The sequence below is a fragment of the Mizuhopecten yessoensis genome, unplaced genomic scaffold (assembly GCF_002113885.1).
Source record: "Mizuhopecten yessoensis strain PY_sf001 unplaced genomic scaffold, ASM211388v2 scaffold715685, whole genome shotgun sequence".
Classification (NCBI taxonomy): Eukaryota; Metazoa; Mollusca; class Bivalvia; order Pectinida; family Pectinidae; genus Mizuhopecten; species Mizuhopecten yessoensis.
Genome location: NW_018479740.1, coordinates 11275 through 33127, shown reverse-complemented (window position 1 = coordinate 33127; position 21853 = coordinate 11275). Strand labels below are relative to the sequence as shown.

The following is a 21853-nucleotide window of genomic DNA, read 5'->3' as shown; positions in this document are numbered from 1 at the left end:
GGGAAGTAATAACGAGTTTCTCTTATGCAATCCTACATGTACCGTCAGTTAATCTCTAGTTTAAATGGGAAGTAGATTATTCACCATATTTTCCGTTTACAACTGACCTCGATATATATCGAGCTTGTCAATAATGAACTTATGACGGAAAATATGCAGGGTTTTTTAAACGACCAGAAGGTATTCTTAAGAAAGGAAATCAGTATTAATCAGTATTGTTAGCGAAAAAATATTTTTCACGTTAATTCGCCAGAAAACTCATTCGTGAATTTCTTATATATATTTTATCATTGTTTTTTTTCTTTCTTTTTTCTGTTTTTTTTTCCATTTTAAAATTGTGTCGTACCTTACATTTACTTATCTTTAGTCCAAAAGAATTCCACGGAAATATAACGTTTTGTAAGTTATTACAATTATATGTATACAATAGTGCATGCAAACACACCACTCAAGTAAATCTGAACTAGTATATAATTATCTTGTTCAAATTTACTGGAGTGCAAAATGTAATAGATTATTACCACATAACCTATTATGATAAGAGATAGTCTACACACTTTATCAAGAATATCATTTCCACGAAGATGACGGCTTAGCATATTAAAGGTTGCAATTCGGACCTTGCGACGCTTCTATAAAAGCGTACAAAATTGGCAGTAAAGCTGACACGAATAATGGATAAGTGACACATAGCTTGTCGGGGGGGGGGGGGGGGGGGGTATTTCGAATTATTGAAAAGTACTTCGGAGAAATGATTTGTTTCATATGTAAATGCAGAGTTTTATAGACATTTACACCACGTATAAAATTATCATTTGAAAGCGAAAAGTTATTCTGTATATGAATATGAATTACTTGTACGAATAAATAGACTGTACTGGAATTATAATTAGGTTAACGCGATAACATGCCACCACGAGTGTGTGTAGGGGGGGGGGGGGGCTTTTTCCATTCGTTCAAAACTCTTGAGATATGCTCCTATAATAACTAGACTCCAAATTATCGTTAGTATTAAGGTATTCATATTGCTTTTAATTCTGTCTTTTTGGGTTTATCATAGTGATCATTTTCAAAAGTGTGCTAACAGATGCTGTTAGCGTTTTAAAAGAGAACATAAATGACGATTAAATTGCAGACTCACAAATTGGCTGCGACCTAAACAGACGAGTAACACCGTTATCTCAGCAAAAGTTATTTAGCTTGATTTGTTCTTTGATGTGCTTGACGATGAACCGCAATCTCTTTTCGCGACTTTCGGTGACCGAGTCAGCATTGAAGACCGCTCCCTTAGTAGCTACCACTAGCTGTACAAGGCTTCCCTGTAAACAAATTCACTTGATCAATATTTTATAAATTGAACTATTCGTGGTGTGGTAATATTATCTTGCGAAATAATAATTTTCACTAAAAGATATGAGTGCTACCAAAGCTGTACGATGTTGTAAGCAAGCATTTCCATATTTTCATATCCTGGCGATGTTGAGTATCATCAAATGTTATCGTGATAAGTTAAAACGTACACTAAACACTATTTCCGTTTGTGACATATCAAATATTCTGGATTTGAGAAATGATTATCTACCTATCTCATTACAAAAGAAAACTCGTGTTGAAATAGGAAATTGTCGTTGTTTATGCCAGGACAAATTTTGACTTAGGCCATTGACTAAACATGTAAACTGCTGTTAAAGTAACGTTTAACTTCATTTAAACTTACTTGTATTATATATGTATTTGTTAAGCGCAGCGGATTCATGTGTCTTCCGATTGCGTTCAAATGAAATTGTTTAACAGTGAAATTGTTCAATGATTACATAATTCTTACATTTTGAATTCAATCATGATATGTTGATATGAGAATTGAGTAGTGAACAACGTAAATAGTTATCACTAATGGGAACTCAAATTGAGCAGAATATCCGGATTGTAGACACAAAGAAAACTGCAAACTGTCGCCATGCTAATTACTAATATTTTTGATATTCTACGAAGTTATTAAAAACAATTCTCATAGAAAAAATGAAATCTACAAAATATTGCCTTTGTTAATGTACCCCGGGGTATAGTACATGGTATTCTTTAATGGCAGTATTTCGTTGTCTATGTGTCCCCTATAACTAACAGAACCATAGGATATTTGATTGTTGTGTAATGCAAATCATTTTTAACGCGATTTATTTTCCAATATGGTCAAAGGTGTTGAAGTGTTAATGTTCCATTCAGAATCATAGCTCCTATATTAGTATAACAATGTCTCTTTTCCTCTTAAAACCACATATCCTGCGACGATTTATCCCGACATTTGTTACAGCGCCGACAAGCATTTTGAGATTTGTCATGTTTAATAAAGATAAGGCGATAATTAATTTGTGCGCATTAATTAGTAATTAAATGCATCTTTAATAAACTAATTATATAAGTTTATTTAATGAAGTATAGCCTGACATAAAAACATAAATTTCAAATATTCGATGCTATAAAATAGGATGCGCTTGTTTGGATCTTACCTCCGGAAGGGGCATTATGCGGTACGTCGACAACCAATCCCTGTATATGACCGAACTGTCCCAGTTTATGCCATTGACTTTGTCAGAGGCATCCACGGTCTTGTAATCCCCAAACGAATTGACGATTATATTCAAATTCTCATATTTTGTTCTTACATCATCAGTAATATTTGGATTCTGAAACCAACATTAAAATGACAAATCACATATGCGATAATCACCGATCAAAAAAACCCATATAAGGAATATTCTTTTCTTTTTACAGTGTAATAGACAGAAAATGGGTTGGATGGAAAATCTTTTACACAAACCACCAGGAACCAGCCTGTCTTAGTTTTATTTATAGTTGTGTAACCACACAACGCATCAAAATAACGTGCGCACATCTTTTTGCACTATAGTTCCCTTTTACCATGATTTCCAAACCTTGACGAGCTACGTTAATGCCGAGATTAAGTAACACTACGGTCAAGGTCCCGTAAAAATAAAGTGGTTATGTTTACTTGTATATTGGACCGCGTCTGTAAATGTTATAATTTTACATGTGTCGATTTTGGGTCGTACAAAAAAACCGAAAAGGCCATTTCTAAATTTATGAAAATACGAAAAAAGATATAAGCTTATAAAGGTAGACAAAATATAGGAACATACTTATAAATGAATGTTACATGTTTAAGCCCGAAACCGTATACATAGTTAAGCCATTCCTCAATTTACACCAACTACGATTATTACCGCACAACGTTCGTCCATTGTGCGCACAAATGTGCATCGCACGCACACCGCACATCGTGTAACATTGTGTAATCCCGCAACTGTACTACGCTGTAATATATTTACATTTCAAGTTTGTAGACTGTAATTAGGTCGGGGCAACCATCCGTGATTTCCTGATAAGTATTAGAAGTAAAAACACTTATTAGGAACCTCATAAGGAAAATTGTACCAAGTTTGAATACAATCACATCAGCCCTTTTTGAGAAGGCGGAAGGTATCTGCCAATCAGAGGCCAGGGTAACCATTTTTAATTTTATGATCGACACTGATAGTAAGAACACTTGTCGATTAGTGCAATCATTCTTGAGAAGAAATTGAAAGTGTCTTGTCCAATCAGACGTTAGGATGGAAATTTTAGATGTCCAGAACAACACGAAAAGTTATTGGGGATTTCATAAGGAACACATGTTTACCAAGATGGAAGTCATTCGCTTCAGTAGTTCTTTAGAAGTTGAAAATTTCTCAGCAAATCAGACTTAATGGTTGCCATCCTGGATTTTTAGATCGGCATGAAAAGTTAGAAGACTTGTTTCTGACTTCATGAAGAACATTTGTACCGAGTTTGGAATCTAGCAGTGCAGCTGTTTATGAGAATAAGATGAAAATGTCTCAACGAATCAGAGACCAAAGCGGCTATTTTAAATTTTCAAATTAGCAATGAAAGTGTCAACACTTGTTTAACTCATAAAACATTTTTACTACGTTTGAAGTCAATCACCCTGACGCATTTGGGCGTTTAGTGTTTCAGACAAGCACGAAAAGTAATACACTTGGTGGGGACCTCATAAGGAACATTTGTACCGGATCTTGAAGACGTCGCAAACGTAAACTGTCATCGATCGACGACAGACGGCAAACACAGACGGACTGTAAATAGCTCACAAGATACATCAAGCAAGGGGTGTTAACAAACCTGAACCGGTTTAGTGATACCACAAATAAAACCGATTACTATACTTGTAAACGTCGACATTCAAGGAAATAGATTGAAAACATGCCGAGTATCGTATAAAAGTTTTGTAAGTAACTGTGTTTCAAACCACCGTAAATTTTAAAAAGAAGCAATCCTTAACTGCAACACAATGCCCTAAAGGTAGTGCACAGAAGAGCCCTGTTCCGATAAGTACAATCATCGACGATGCTAGATGGATGCTTTAATGGTCAACATAGAAGGAGAATAAAGGAGCGACCGATGCTGAACTATTATCATTGTGTAATTGAGACTTTTAAAAACAGTATATTTAAATGAATTCCTCAAATCGAGCTTTTAATCGACTGCTAAACGACTAATACAGCAAAATGAAAATGACGATAGTTGAACTGACAGCATCAGGGGAAATATCTGGAGAGAAATGGTTAAAAATACATCAAAACATCTGAGTGAATCAATGGAGGATAACGCACATTAAACATTTCCGTTTGAAATTCATCAATATGTGCTTTCGAAAATAGTTATGACGGCACAAATTTATCAGATTTTTTTTTTTACCAGGAGAGACTACTGTAATTTAAAATATCTTACCCAACATTTAACCTACAAATCAAATCAGAAAAAGAAATTTCATCGCCAAGAGGTCGTAAACATGGTTTTGATTTCATTTTTTTTTTTTTATCTATTCATAATGCAATATTGTGATTGCTAAATGTAACGTATGGTTGATACATTGATAATTTTCTATGATACATGGGATTTACGACTAGCTGACATCCTGATGGTATACGCGTATATGTGTGTGCCGTGCTCACTTACCTCCCTGGATAATACGATGACCACTCTCTGAGTGTTCATCCGGTAAGGATAACTTGCGGCCATATCCAATGCGTCATTCATTGTAACAAAATTTGGAAACCGCTTCCACGCTCCTCTCCATGCGGAATTAGCCGCATCAACATCCAACGTATCCAAAGATACCATGTACCTTTAACAAATGTTATAAATTCATCTTAAATACCCATATAGTAACTATAACAAAATTATTTAATACTTTATATAAATAACATTAAGTATCGATTGTAATTATGTACGCACGTTTTGTCATAGACTGCTAAGTATATATATTTTTCATGGTTCTTGTTTTTTAACATGACAAAAATTAATTAAAGCGGAAGCAGACGAAGTGTCTCCACCTTGTATGATATGTTTAATGCAGGACAAAGACGGTACGAAAAGAAAGGAACGACGAAAACACCTCATTGAATGATAAAGTCATCATAGACACCACAAATCTTTGGCGTAGCAATTTGCTTCGAAACGACAAGCGTGTTTTTTTAACATAGTGATAAGGTATTTTATCATGGCAGATTATATCTGAGTAAACCAATGGAGGATTACGCACATTAAACAACTTTGTGAACCATATATTCTTCTTTGTGTGGTGAAAAATCTGTTCTGACTGAGGAAAGACCTCTAACGAACCTTCATAATGGAGATTTGAATTGCACATATCTACCATGTAGGAGACAATGACAAATATAACTTATAATGATCAGGCAGTGAAATGCCTTCTGCTTAAAGGGGACAGACCAACCGTGTGGGGGTTAAAGAACTGTGTGTATCTAACTTGTAATGGAACGTGATAATATGAATCATAATATAAAACATTTATATAGCGCCCTATATAATTTGTAAAATTGTCTAAAGCGCAATAATAACTAATTCTATTATCCATATGTTGTAAACAACGTATGGATAATAGTATTAGTTATAATTGTGAAACAAAAACCAAAGGCTTACAATCACTTTTATACATTTAAGCAAGCAGATAATCTTCGCAATGCGCACATAAATGAACAAATAAAGGGTGGTATTTGCATGACGTCTTTGCAAAGAGCCTAAAATGCAGACGTAAAGAGGTGAGTTTTGATGCCCTCTGTGGCTATTCCACAACGTGGCCGAAACCCTCACACGGCACCGGTTCCATAGGTCACAGTACGAGATTTTGGGACACACAACAATGATTCCGACTGTGACCTACGTGATCGTGACGACTGATACAGGGTAACAAGCTCGTGTAGGTCCTGGGGAGCTGTTCAATTCAGTGCCTTGTAAGTGTACACCAAAATTGTGTACTGCGGCCTGTATCGTACAGGTAACCAGTGCAATGAAGATAGCACAGATGTGATGTGCTCTCTCTTTCGAGTACGAGTAACCAGCCGTGCTGCAGTGTTCTGGACCCTTTGCAGACGACTAGTTAGTTTGTCAGATATCCATCAGAGCAGGGCGTTTCCATAATCCAACTGAGAGTTATAAACTGCCGAATACAGTCGATGTTCCTGATCTGGTAGTAACAGGATTTGTTAATAGCTTCACTTGTTTCTCCATGTTCAGTGAACTATCAAAGTTCTAGGGACAGTCTCAATAGTTCTGGCACCGATCTTGAGCTGGAGATCTATTGTTTGCTTACACTTTGGGGAAAAGACGATTAGTTCCGTCTTTTCCTGATCAAACTTTAGCATTTTGGCGTTCATCCAGGTACTGATATCTGTCAGACAAGCTTCCAGATTTTCTGAAATTGTAACCCAGCTGTCCTGTGGTGTGATGAACCATGTAAATTTGTAAGCCATCAGCATAGCAATGATAGCGAAGGCTATGGCGACGACAAATCTCTCTAATCGGTTTGGAGTAATTTAAGGCCTACTTCATTTGAGAGCAACACATCTGTCTTGTAGTGGATAAAGGCATCGAAAAACTATCCTATGGGAGTGAAGTTGATTATCATACATTGTGGACAGAGATATAGACAAATCAACCTCGTTTGGGGAAAAGTGAATACCTACCTTGGTGTGCGGGGGATATATATTGACAAGGCAACTTTGAAGGTGACATTTTTGTGAACGTTTCGTTGCTTAGACATTAATTGATAAACCTACCTTGTAGGAAGACAGGTATTGACATCTCAACGGAGTGGTGTTTAGAAATAGGCTAATCAATCTGTTGGGGGACATTGACAAATATTTGCATTTTTACTGAACTAGGACTCAATATATCTTCTTAACATTTTAGAGATAATTTTTCATTGAACTTTCCAGTTGGCGTATGAATACATCAGCATATTATCAACCTGGTAACTCTGTTTATCTGCGGAGCACGGGAAGTAATTCTATTAATAAATTGTTTTCAATTTGTTCGTGTTTTTTGTTTGATGTTTTCAATTGAATTGAAAAACTATTTTACATCTTAATATATTTTTTCGTTTTAATCAATGCGAACAAGCTATTCATCTTACCAGAATGATGTATCACAGTGAGCGATGACGTCATTAACCTTTCGTGGTGTTAGACTTGCACAAGACCGATATTTAAGAAATGATCAAAAAATATAAATATTACACTGAATGTAAATATAAGGATAGAAACTCGTTTTGTTGAGATTTATAGGTTATAAACCTTTATAAAATCATAAAATTTGTCTAAAGACCGATTGAGGTTTAAACCCCATAAACCTCAACAAAACAGGATTTAATCCTTAAATATACAGGATGTATTTTGTTTTGTCATACTTACCTTGTGGAGACCGTCGGGTCTAGTGCATCAAACATTTGTGTATCTCCTCCGTACCCGATGATTCCCAATTGTACGTTACGTATATTATACTTTACAATGTGCAGTAAAGTCTCCACATGGGCCTCAATGTCAGTTCGTAAGGACTCCAAAACATCAGATACGACCAACACGACATCTACCGGCCGCCGACTGCCCTCGTTGTTTTCTGATTTAGTGTCTTTGCTACAGTTAACTGAAATGTAAACGTTGCACCTTGTTCCATCTTTCTTTAGCAGAATCGTGTCTGTAGTTATCCATCCCTTATCAAAACAAGTGTTCAATTTGTAAAATACACCAGATATCGCATGACAAACATACTGTTAAGTATTTAAGAATAAAGACAGCTATAAATATACATACGGAATCTCATCAATAAACTTGGCCACAATAAAATTCATATACTATCACCACTTAAGTATATGCAACAATTTACATAATACATATTTTTCTTTTACAGAAGCTTTACCAAATATTATTTCTTAGATTTCTATATTAATTTTACATAAATGTTACCAGCTATTGAGTCATAATTGAATCTCAAATGGCAGACATATTCGTATGCACGGATGTGTTTGCAAGCGTCAAATGCAACAAGACCGCAGCTTTTGGCTTCGGACAGACAGTTCTCCTGGTAAAGACAATCACAGCAATTATATTAACAACAATAAAGTTAAAAAAAATTCATCGATGCAAATTGTGTCATTCCAGATCGATTTTATTTATATATAGTTACAGAAACAGCTACCTCTTCTGAAAGTAACCTTTGTGATTCGTTTTTGTTTTGTTTTTTGCAGTTATTTTCTTTCTACGAATAGAATAGAAATATCTCCGATAACTAAGGCTACACGGAACTAGATTTAAACTTACCAAGAACTGCTGGTGTGATATGGTAGAATGACATGCAGACTGTATTGCCCTCTCAAACTGTCTATTGCATTCATCAGCCATTTCTGCACTACATAGTGTCTGTGCGTTTGCCGGAGGATGAGGATATAGTGATTCGTCTACCCTTGCGTGATGCTTGGACTCTGGAGAAATGCACCGAGGCGGACCGCCGACAGCGTAGCTCTGGATGAAGGTGTTGACAACAGAGGTGATATATTTACTGGGAAGCTGAAAGTCCGACCCGGGTTCTCCGTCGTTTGTGCCCAATAATCCCCAAGAGTTAGAAAAATGGTTTTCCATCAGATCGATGCGACACACGTCGCGTCGGTTATAGCACGAGATCTTCACGCCATATGTTGTAGTCAGAATCATATCTTCACGTTCCATAAACACGTGAATGCGATTCCCTTTATGTCCAAACGGCAATCGTCTAAACACAAATTTACATTGGCTACAATGTTAATTTTTCAAATAGTGCATAACTTATAGCTACGTCAATTTCTCCTTAAACACATGGGATTTAAGTAGATATGCTGCTCGAATGTAAGATACAGAGGTAAATTATGCATACTAAACGATGCATTTTGTCCATGGTATCTATTTTATTGCTGATGACACTGATACAAAACATATAACAATGTTCTAAAGAACACTTTGCAGAAAGCTTTCATACTGGGATTTATTTGAGGTATTGATATCACTTTTTGTATATGGGAACTACTAAGTTCACTCACACGGGACGAGGACAGTTGTCGCGGAAGACGTTTCCACCATACTCCAACGTCACCGACATTTCGCTGGTGGCCACGGTGATGCCCTGGCGTGATAGCAGTACCGCAAACTTCTCGCGCTTAAAGTCTCCGGCCAGCAAGTGGACACAATCGGCGGCCTGGTCATCTATGTAACGAACATTCCATTCATGATTTTAAGGTGTGATTTATTTTTAAAACGTACACTTTCCCAGTTTTAACAGCCAGTATAGACTATTAATGAGTACAACCAAATGGTATGCCACCCGTTTACGTTTCGATTATCTGTAAATTTCAGAACATTTATAGAATGTACAGTTGACATATTCCGTCAAAAGCCCTGTCGGAGAGTGTGCACTATACAGCCAGATATGAAATAAAAAAATGCTTTGCTTTCAATCTTTGTTATAACTATAAATGACTATTGCTTCTTTATCAGTAGGCTAGTATGAAATTATTTAATGTGATCAGCTAAAGGATTATAAGTGTATAATATAATTTTGGCTATTTCCCCATTGTTAGACTTGTCAGGCTGCATCGTATAAACTAAAGAGCAGACAACACAAAACAAGTAGTGATGACGTCGTGACGCAATGTTTGGCGCCGTATTTGTAATTTCAACATTTGACTGGTTGAAGTTGCTTTGCGGTGAAAGTATTGCGCTATGTGGTGTTTTGTGCAAAGTTATTTTTGTTGTTATCAAAAATGAATGAATGTTGGGTTGCTGTTTAAATTAAATTATAAGGGCATAACCAGAATCATTGTTTGGGTTACCGAAAACACTATGTGCACTTTGCATAAATCCGCGAAGCGGTTAATGCACAAAAGACCACACAGTTTGTTCCGGTATGAACTGTATAGCCAAAAAATAATCCTGGTTATTTTTTAATTACCTGGTATGTGGTATACTCGATCATTGTATGTGACCAAGTACTGTCTGTTGATGACGAAGCCACGGAAGGTTCCGACGTTATTGTGGATTCTCTTGGTTAAGCGACCATATACTCCCTCAAGGTAGCGAAATCCATAGGTCTGTCTTGGTGGTGACTACAAGAAATAACAGTGACACTACTTACCGAAACAGATATATAGAGAGTATTACACTAATCCCCTGATCAATTCCATTCGAAAACGCAGCTTTTTGGCATTGTTGTTTGGTAATCTGCAGATACAATTATAAGCTCATCTACTTTCACGTTGTTTTGCTGTATCACTAATATACTGAATATACATACTCGGTGTTGTGAGGCGTGTGTCTGTGGCTTTGTTTAATATTTCATTGCAACAGCATACATATACAGCACCGTGTCAAAAATATATCCCCAAACAAAATGGTGGTTCAATAGTTTATCTCGACTTGAAATTGAATGGGACTCACAATATTTCCCCTTCGCGTCGACCGCGCCTCGTGCAATAATGTCTTTGTAAACCGGAAGCTTATTGCTGTCTGCTTCCGGTAAAATCGAATCCGCGCCGTCTGTAGTAATGGGGCGGAAAGGGCAAAGCATTTCCATCTGGCGTCAAGAAGAACATCGTAAGTTTGAAGCAAAATTAATCAAAAGTTTGCCAAAATGTAACAAGCGGACACTTGAAATGTAAGTTAAACAGAAAAGACGCTCACATTTTGATATAGATAGATATATAGATATGCATCCTCCGAAAGAGTCCCATAGAATAATTCAGAGGAATGTATATGACTTGGGATTTAAAAGATGCACGGTACGAAAAAGGATCAGAATAAGTGAAGTGAATAGAAACAAGGCAAAGTATTACAAGTCAATCCATAGTCCTTCAACGGTAATGATTTCTTTATTTAATGAACAGTACACTTATGCCAGGAAGCATAGGTTAAAGTGAGGTCATCATAACCTACTTCATTGCACTCCGCCATCCCAAGATGTCTTTCTACACCAAATCTGGTTACTCCAGGTGAAATAGATTAGAAGATATGTCCCGGACAACTTTTTGAAACATTGAAGGTCAAAGGTCAAGCCATAGATCACAGTGACCTAATTCTTCCACTCTGCGCTCCGCCATCCAAGGATGGCCTTGTACACAAAATATGGTTACTCCAGGTGAAAAAGTATAGAAGATATGCCCTGAAACAAACCTTTTCAAAAGTGAAGGTCAAAGGTCAAGTCATAGGTAGCAGTGACCTAATTCTTGCACCCAGCACTCTGCCATCCCCAGATGTCCTTGTACACCAAATCTGATTACTCCAGGTGGAATGATATAGAAAATATGCCCCGGACAAAGGTTTTTCAAAAGTTAAGGTCAACGGTCAAAGCATATGTCACAGTGAGGTCAAAGTGACCGTTTTCTTGCAATCTGCACTCCGTCATCTCAAGATGTCCTTGTACACCAAATATGGATACTTCAGATGAAATAGTATAGAAGATATGTCCCGGACAAACTTCTCGGACGTCAGGACGGAAGGACGGAGGGAAGGACGAACGGACGAGAGCATACCTATAAAGTTAGTAAACTTTGCAGTTTCTTGGAAACGTGCTTTGTCTTGAATAAGAAAACTGACAGTTTACTAAGCCGATGCAAGGTAGTGATCATCAGAAAGGGAATTATAACCCAGTATTATGTATATTTGGGCGGTAAAATGTAAATAAAATCGTTTGTTTATTGTGTTCACATTTCATGCATCGGCAATGTTGGATTTGAGTGAGGACATATTTTAGCACGGTGCTGTAACTGTTGATTCCATATATATGTGTTGTTCGTTATTAACTTTTCAAAGTAAGAATGTTTAATAGTTTCTGTAATTAAGTCAACTAAAACATGTCCCATCATATCTATATTCACTTACAATAATAACACTAAAACAATATAATGAGAATTGCTTGTGATCTATAGGACCATCTAAGAATATTGCCCTTCAAATCTAAATTAACTAAGAATGTTTCCCTTCATATCTTTACTCTTTGATAATGTTTCCCTTCATATGGGTATAAACCCATCAAGAGTATAATCGTTCATATACTTATCAAAAATGTTCCTTTCATATAAATACATTGTATACCCTTTAAAAATACTTCCCATCACATTTTTTATCGTATATATTTTTAGTCTTCAAATCTATACTCACTACAAATGAATGCCATTGGCCGAGGAGAGGAGCTGTGAAGGAGATACGAGATTCAGCCAATAACTTCTCTACTGAAGGGCGTATCAGGATCTCCATAAGACGCCTCACAATCCATGGGGGGCGGGTACTGATCCCACCAAAGACTGTAAGGGTCGACCCCACGGTTCTAGCTAATGATTTTGCAAGCAAGTCTCCTGAAACAACAGAAGATAAAGGGGCGACGATTTACGGTTTGATTTGTCAGGACACTGGCTACCTTTAAAATCGACGTTTATAGCATAGATCATTCATCTCCACCACTAGATTGTACCACAAGTTCCACAACATAACAAAAAGAAAATCAAGAAATCGTTGAATGTTGAATTGAGCCTATTTTATCACCATTCCGAAGGAATATCAGCATTGCTCTAAATATTTTATTCAATATATAAATGAAATGATAATTCAAAAGCTTCTAGGGGAAAACTATCCATATACGTCATACTTAACGACGTTTTTGAGAAGACAATACGCAGAACCTAACTGAAGTTAATGTCGAGTTAATAAAGAACAATGTAAATGAGCAGCAATACCAAAATTAGTTTTATGTGGAGGAGTTGTTTCCGAATCACCAGCCACTTCTATTTCCGTCACCTCTTGCGTGCTTTGAGAGTTGTCCCCGATACTTGAGGATCCAGGACCACTGTTGGTCACAGGAAATCGCAAGTATGGATATAAATAGGTTTCTAGGAAAACACCTAGTGTCTGAAAAAGAGTTAATAAAACTGTATTAAGATCAGTTTTTATTCTCCTTCATACAATGTGTCTGAAAAAGAGGTTATAAAAATGTGTTAAGATCAGTTTTTATTCTCCTTAATATAATTTCTCGAGAACTAGAACACTGACAACGAGGGCCTCGCCGTGTACCTTACTGTGTGCCAAAAAGAAACCACAGTTTTCCAGAATACGGGTATTAAAGCATAACATAAGAATGTAATACGACATGTATAAATTACCACCAAGTATAAACAAAAATAGACCTATAGAATAGAAGCAATAAAAGAAAAAAATGACGGCAATGTTTGATGATGCCATGAAATGAATATGTCGTTAATTACCATATCGAATATTCTCCAATAGTTTTTACTATCAAGTTTGAACAAAATCTTACCAACAGAACAAAAGATTACAGGTTACAATAAAAAAAAAAGGACCATAGATTTAAAATTGACTGTACGTCTTTTCTCCCCATTTTTAGTAAAAAAAAAAAACCTGACATTTAAAGACGGTCATTATGATTTCAGGAATCTAGTTATATGGCGTTCTTCACGTAGGATACCACCAAAAACAATTTGTCATTAAAATGAAACTCATAGGTCAAAAAGGCTTCAAATTGCAGTTTTTCATACCATGTCCGTAAAGGGAATTAACATAAGCAAGGCAGGTTTATTTGCGTTATCCAGGGCGACCTCCCCCACCTCTACGAGAGCCAACTGCAACCGACTAAGCCGGCCGAAACTGTCTTTCCTGACGACTTGGACCAGATCGGGATTCCAACTCAATGTGTGCGTACTGGCACGCATGCTGCTCAGGGCCATTTGCCACGTCAGTAAATGCATGGCATCCTCGCCTGACTAAAACATCAAAAGAAAATATTCATCCCAGAAAAAATATGATCTCTCATATATAATGTGTTTGCATATTTACAATGTTTGAGATCTGTTTTTGTTGTTTTGTTTTTGCTTTCCAAAGAATGCAAGAAAAAATAAGATAACCCAGAAAGAGCCTGGCTTCATCTTCATAAGTTCTATGCAAGGGGGATATTTTGTCTTCTATCCTTTTACCTATTTGATTGAGTAATGTAAGCAGTAAAGTCCCCTGTACACAGGAGTTCGACCTATGAGCGACCGAAAAATGGACAAGAGAATTGTCGTCAAAGAAGAAATTTCATTATGACTGAATTTGTAGGTTAAAAGTTACCGTTAGCATTAAAGAAAACAATTAACATGCTGGGTTCATTTCATGAATAAGTCATTATACAACAAGTGCTAATTGTAATGGAGGTCATTACAGATGTCCCCCAAACACCTCATCAAACAACAAGAGGCCAATGGGCCTTAACGGTCACCTGAGTTATGTAAAATCTGATGTTATCGATGTTGCCAAATAAAAAAGAAATCATTTTGTAACAAAGGTAACTTGAACTACATGTAATGCAAAATTAGTGTGAAAGATCTGGGTAGTATATGTACTATGTAAAAAGAGTGGTTCTGTCAGTAGCTGAATTATAGTAAAGCGCCTGAAGACCCTTCTATCTATGAAGAGTATTTGATTCTACCATATCTGGATCTTGAGAAATTATTGAAATTTCAGTCAATTCGACCTTTTTTGGCCCCACCCATCAGCCCCTGGGGGTCAGTCAGGGGTGATATGTGCATACCATCAAACTTCTATCCAATACTGATAATATTAACCAAGTTTGAATTAATTCCAATGAAATTAAACAAATGCTGGTCCAAAATGTGATTTCCCTATATATACTGTAGTAAAGTTTACCCCACCCCAAGGGGGAAACGTGAGACCCCAGGGTCATGAAATTCACAATTTTTGTTAAAGCACCTCAAGACCCTTCCATCTATAAAGAGTATTCGATTATATCATATCTGGATCTTGAGTAGAAGATTTTTGAAATTTTAGTCAATTTGACCCTTTTTGGCCCCGCCCCTCGGACTCATTGAAATTGATTAAGGGGTTTTGGAGAAGAAGTCGAATATGTTAATTGTTTAAGGACGCACGACGGACGACGCCCGACAAAAGGCTTTGTCTCGGGTGATCTAAAAATCAACCATATTTTTAAAAACAATGTGAATAACCACAGATACTTCTTATCAATACTTACGCAAATCAGGGTCGGCACAATACAGCTACTTACCAAATTTCGACCAGTATATGGCAGCCATTTTGTCGAATCAGAAAACGGATGCCATAGTTGAGGTCACAATGCCAAATTCACCTACATACCAAATGAGTGATATCGAACAATATCTAAGTTTCGACCAACCAGAAGTCAGTTAATGGCAGCCATTTTGTCGAATCAGAAAACGGATACCGCAGTAGAGTTTACAGTGGTAAAATACACCTACCAACTAAATTTGAGTGAAATCGAACAATATTTGAATTTTGAGTCTTTATAGATTCAGTATATGCATATGTTGTCAAACTAATCGCTACCTTTCGGAATGTTAAAGTGATAATGTTGAAAGTTGTGTTGACCATGTCAGCCTTTAGTTCTATTATGCCGTCTGATCTCTCTAAAACCAACAATAATTGAGGCAAAATGTCATCTGTCATTTCATATTGACCGGTTACATTTGTTCTTCCTGGTAACCATGGCAGCTATAAAAAGAGAAAACAAGATGATATAATGCCAAGTAAAATCGTTGAAATAAGATTTCTTTTTTCAAATTAAAGGCCATGTGACGTAATTTAATCATGCTGTTATTATGCTTTAAATGCATTTTTATGATTGTAATAATTTGTGAACCGCTTTTAGACTACCTACGAACTAGGTTGTGATAAAGCGGTATATTAGAACCTTGAATTGTTATTATTAAAATACCAAATAATGAAAACTAGTGGGAACAGATGAAAATATGCTTTGATGGTTGTTGTTTTGCATTTATAATTCCTATCACAGGAAAAAGCACGTGCTATGGTTTTTTCCGCATATTTAATATCATATATTTTTGTTTGTTGTAATTAAATAAATCCGTAAACATGAAAACAGGAAAATACAAGTACATTGTACACAACTGCTTTTTGATGCGGCTCACAGGCAATATAAATATCCACGGCGTTACTGAGAAATATGATAATATAACTGTTAACGCGTTTCTCGTCATTTTACTATTATGCACTGGGGACTGTTTTTATGCAGTGAATGGCACCTGTAGGCAATTTATTATTTAAGGAACGTTCGTACAGCTTGAGGTGACATATGAGGTTGTCACGAAAAGAATATCGTGATAACAAATACAGGGTAGCAATCTTTCATGTCGCCTTTCAGTACGTTCATAATGTACTTATACTTATTTCTCTTAGTCAATCCTTTGTCTCGTTTTATATTTAGCAATTAGAAATAGACATAGTTCTTTGTTGTTCTTTAGGACGATGGCAATAAGAAGTGTAATTGATTAGTGAGAACCATATAAGTCGATTTAAAGTGTATCATGAATTTTTCGTGCGCATTTCGTTTTTTATTTCTCTGGTTTAAATTGTCGTAATACGCCAGCATGCTACGGCGAATATATAAAGATTTCATCAAATTAAGAAAGTTGCCTTCAAATGCCTTCGCAAACTTATGCAATAAAAAATACTGAAGACAAATTCAAAAGACACTTACCCGCGAGTCCAGGTAGCTGTGCATTTCTGCACTGATGACGTCAAACCACGAAATGTTATAGTGGATTACTGTGTCGACATCCAGCCATGCAGACGTCACTTCCGTTGTGTGCATCAGATGGTCCGTCCAAACGTAAGTGTCTGTAAAAAAGCAAACACATTTACTCATTTCATGTGTTTTTTAGACACTAAAGCAAACTTTATTTCATCGGGTGTTAATACATTGTAAACAAATCCTTAGAGAAGCCGTGTTTCACATGTGATGTCAATGTTTATTATGGTATTTTAACAGCAACTCACGTTTAATGTTGAAGTTGACCACTGGCCACGGTGTCTGTAACTGGCTTTGGAGAAGGACGGTTATGTTGTGTCTAGGGTTTTCAGTGACACGCAGGATATAAGAAGTATTCACCAACTGACTGCTATAGTCCAGCAAAAAATGAACCGGGAAATGTCTCATGTGGGCACGGAAGTTGCCTTTGTATGACTTGGACCTGACCACTGCATCCTGCTGACCAACAGCATCACGCGACTTAGTGGCAGTCACGTCTACTGTCGCCCAGTAGCTAGATTCAAAAATCAATAGATTAAACAACACTATTTCTCATATCTGTATCAGTCAAGATGGGATATAAGTATAGCAAATAAAACTCATCTGCGCAAACCTCAAAACAATTGAGGTAATGTCTGAGTGTGTTCAACGACTAACAGGTAGTTAAGCGAAACTTAGCGCAAGTCCCTTCGTGTAGTAACCAGTTGACTGTTCTACTTATGATCCTTACTGGAAATTACCTATAGTGTCGATAGGTTGTACTTTGATACTGGAGATTTAGGTTATGTCGAAATGCTGACGACAGTACGCACTATGCTTTGTGGAAGTTTTTGCAAGAGTCAATTAAAGCGTTGACAACCGCGAAGGCTATCTGAAATACCTGCTTGTGTCGTCAAGTAACTAAACGATACTTACTGAAATTTCCAGCGAGAGTTTACAGCCTGACGTCCATACAATCCAGATATACGGTATTGGTCCTGTCCTCCACACACTTGTCTGCTGTAGTTGTAGTCCCATCTCATCTCAATCCCATCGGGTACTGCTACGTTTTCAGCATTAAACGTCACCAATGTCCTCCCCAGTGCTTCCACACACGGTTCTTGCTCTGGACTCTGCACGTTCCCATCCCCGACTGGAGAAGGTTCCTGTCCGGAACAAATATACACGCAATAGTAAACTAACTTAAATAGGAGCAACTGGACTAAACGAAACCTGGTTATTAAAGTAATGAAGTAATGAAAAACGATAGCAGGTCAATACTCATATTACAGAATATGTTAATATAAACACACATTCAGTGCAATAATGTAAGATGCAAGAGTAAGGTAACTAAATAAACTTTATATTTTTACACTACAATCTTAAATCACACAACACACAACTATAAGTAATTTAAACAAACATCTTATCATAGAATATGAAGATGATAGCATAACTGGTGTATTGTAGGTGTCAACAACAGTAATTGAAAACATTATAAACCATATGTACGGAATGCAATGATTGTATACGGTGGTATTATAGCAAAAGAAACTATTGTGTACAAGTTAGATATTTAAAAGCTTTTCGTGAATGTGATTTCAAATAATGACACAAAACGTATGTTCTATATAATTTGTGAAGGATTCATGGCGCTTGTTTTAAAAAGGATTATTACAATATTTCTATTTCTTAGCTAGGTAGTTTCATGTATATTACCTGCACAGTCTTTGAAACTGGTTGTATTTCTGTCACTAGGTTAAGGTTATCACTAATGCCTTTCAGATGACCTCGGAGAGACAGATCGAAAGGCATTCCACTGTGGGAAAGCATCATGTAGTAGTCATAGGTATTGTAGGTGGCGTTAGTGGCGTTTATCACGTGGGCATTCATTGTCACTGTGTACTGCGAATATAAGAACGTATGAATGAATAACAAAAACGTATTAACTTGAAGTACAATTAACTCACATTTAACCTTTTCAAGACAGATGCAGCAAAAACAGAAATGATAATTAAGCATAAAATAGCAAGACGCCAAATTGCTGCATTTCTGCATTAAAACAAGATTGAGCAATCAAACAAGTTACTGTTTTCTCCAATACTTGTCCGTGGAAGACAGGAATTCACCGGTGAAAACTCCCCTCAAGGAAGACAGTTTACACGCGTTATGACGTCATGGCGTCTGCCAAATGGCGTCGTCGTTGGAAATAGTTCTGTAGTGTTGGCTTTTTTAATGAATTATTTTGAGGTTATTTTAAGAAATAGTAACTGATATATTAAAGTTATTGGACATTGTATAAAAATATTGTTAACTTTAGTTTGTGCTGTAAATGGATTTCTGATTTTACGTTTGTTCATGCGCGCCTGTCAAGGCATACAAGCTTTTGATCATGTGTGAAGTGTGAAGTTTTGACACTTGCATTTCGAGTATGGGGGACACATTGTGGCATTGTTCTGTAGAACTGTGTTGTAATTAAATACATCATGTGGGGCGTTGTCATTGTTAGAGACGACCTGTGGGACACGTAATGCTGACAGGCCCAACGTAAAACCCTCTGTGGACAATAATCACGGCGCTCCGCTCTCGAGTAGATTTGTGCTTGGGTACCCTCTCTGTAGCACGAATTGCGGAGAAATGTCCTACCGTAAGAGTATTGTTTACGAACCACTTGGTATGAGGTTTTCTAACATGGTACGAAGCCAAACAGTAGTTCATTTAATAAGGAATTCACTGAACCCACGTTGACAAGTCATACTGTAGGTAACGTTAGTGCAGGCAAATGCCCACGAGCACCAAATACAGAACATTTGACTGAAATGCCTATAAACTTTGTTGTAAGCACGCCTGAATGACGTCACGCAGCAACATTTGTAACGTCATCAGACCTTTTGTGGTTTTGCTCAAAGGTGTAGGCAGTTTGGCCACCTTCAAACATTTCACTAATTTACAAGTAATATAAGTGTTTAAATGTGACATTTTGTATGTTTATGTCACACAATTCATACTGATACGAACATCTCCAAATGTATGTGTGTGTGTAACAAAGTTTAACATTGAAATACATGACTTTTCTTAGTTGTGATAGTTAATTTTCGGTAATTTGAAGAAACATCTTATCGGTGTTTAAGTTAGAATGATGGAATCGGCTGCGATGAGGTCAATGTACGTGCGTGGCAATAAAGACTCAGTCCTGAACAAATATTAACTTCCAAATCGGTGCCCAAAACTATATTTTTCATCAGGTCCGGATGAGAGGGTCCAGGTCTCACACCAGTGATCGTCTTGCATGTCAACGAGAAACATTTGACAAATTAAAACGTTTTTTTGGCTTGAAAACTTATTCAACAGAGACTACTCCAGGCGTTGTAAATGTACTTATTTTTTCATGTAAAATCAGTCTTTGGTAACTGTCGGGCTCTACGTACAATCAGCATGCGATTGTACAGCAGTACTTTCAGTCCGACAACAAATACTTTTCAAATATAAATCAAGAAATATTCTAAGTTTAATTAAAATGTTGAAAGATGGCTGAAAGCTAGACGCAAACAATACTTTTTAAAAGACACTGGTTGGCTGGTTTCTAAATACACATTGCATGAAAATTGAAAATGAATTATCAGTGCGTTATTTCCATAAACAAGGATTGGGTCGTCATTGTGTGTACCAAAGCAGTGACGGCTCAGTCGACCATAAAACTGCAATTAGCGTCGAAATATTTCAATGTGTAAATAATGCATTTTCTCTAAATAACAACCAACAGGCCTCATATTAATTAATTAAGTTGGCGAGATGTCCTTCGCTAAGACCAAATGTCTTAAGATTCGTTGTGTTACAAGATATTTCATAATTGTTTTAATTAGTTATATAATTTTTCCTTTCTTATACCTCTTATTGTCGAAATGTTTGAAGGTTTTAACTGTGATGATGACTATGGTGACGTTATTTACGTCACATCTTATGTATCGTGACGTTATATGGCATTTTCGTCACAGGGTGCATGGCGAATTTGCTTGCACCAACGTTACATGTCTGTTATGGATAAATCCTAAGTGGCTTTTAATCAGCAAGACAATGCCTCTCTATTCAAGCACTATAAATGGAAAATTCAATAGCGTTTGACGTGTCCAATTCCTGAGTCTATCGTGTCTATTTATGACCCAGTGGTACGAAAAAAGTAAAAGAAAAAAGTATCACCTGCACCTTGGTACATGTGTATATATGTACATGTTTAAATCTGTCAAATTTATCGTTTTCTGTGGCCCCTTTGTCCAAGTTTCTTGAGAATATTATACCTCCTGACCGTTGATCCCTGTGTAAACGATAACTGTGTGGCGATTTGCATGGGTCTTATTTGCTTCCATCTGATTATCCAGACTGATCTTCAGACCTGTAGACAAAAATGTTTGATAAATAAATGTATATTGACTTCAGTGTATAGTTTCTCTTACGTCAAAATTGTGGTAGCTCTGTCAATCATATTAAGACTTCCATAGACTACTTTAGCCTGTAAGGAAAGCAATACCTGGAAGTTTGAGCTGCATGTAGTCTTTGGCTGTCCATATACTGTAATCTCTGTTGTATCCGATAATCGCATCATTAACTACCTCACCGACGGTCACGTCTCCATTCTGCCCGGCTAGAGTAGGATTCCAGTGAAGGAGATACAACAGGGGACGAGCTTTAACACTGTAACAATAATGCATACATGTCTTTGTTTTTGACAGATATTTGCTATACTGGAACAATGGTGAAGGTTCGGTTGAACCTTGAAAAACTGAAAGCTTAGGTAAGCGAGCTTTTAACTGGAACATAAAGATATCGTAGGTCAGTCTATAGATTTAACCTATCAATCACATATTCCCTCTTTGCGTTTTGCAGTGTT

At 36.7% G+C, this 21853-nt stretch overlaps 1 protein-coding gene across 1 annotated transcript in view; it reads right to left on the bottom strand.

Annotated features, from left to right (window-relative positions):
* Nucleotides 1–291: 291 nt before the first annotated feature.
* The window catches only part of LOC110441189, a gene marked incomplete at its 5' end in the record, with an annotated part of 32254 nt that continues 10692 nt past the window's right edge, over nt 292–21853 (bottom strand). Inside the window, 18 exons of the mRNA XM_021484294.1 lie at nt 292–1319; nt 2508–2684; nt 5035–5203; nt 7788–8019; nt 8340–8454; nt 8694–9141; nt 9446–9608; nt 10354–10507; nt 12558–12751; nt 13130–13301; nt 13946–14170; nt 15768–15932; nt 16939–17078; nt 17238–17503; nt 17905–18134; nt 18688–18873; nt 21264–21358; nt 21494–21657. Of these exons, the coding sequence (XP_021339969.1) occupies nt 1182–1319; nt 2508–2684; nt 5035–5203; nt 7788–8019; nt 8340–8454; nt 8694–9141; nt 9446–9608; nt 10354–10507; nt 12558–12751; nt 13130–13301; nt 13946–14170; nt 15768–15932; nt 16939–17078; nt 17238–17503; nt 17905–18134; nt 18688–18873; nt 21264–21358; nt 21494–21657 (3433 nt within the window). The remainder of the gene's footprint in view (nt 1320–2507; nt 2685–5034; nt 5204–7787; nt 8020–8339; nt 8455–8693; nt 9142–9445; nt 9609–10353; nt 10508–12557; nt 12752–13129; nt 13302–13945; nt 14171–15767; nt 15933–16938; nt 17079–17237; nt 17504–17904; nt 18135–18687; nt 18874–21263; nt 21359–21493; nt 21658–21853) is intronic.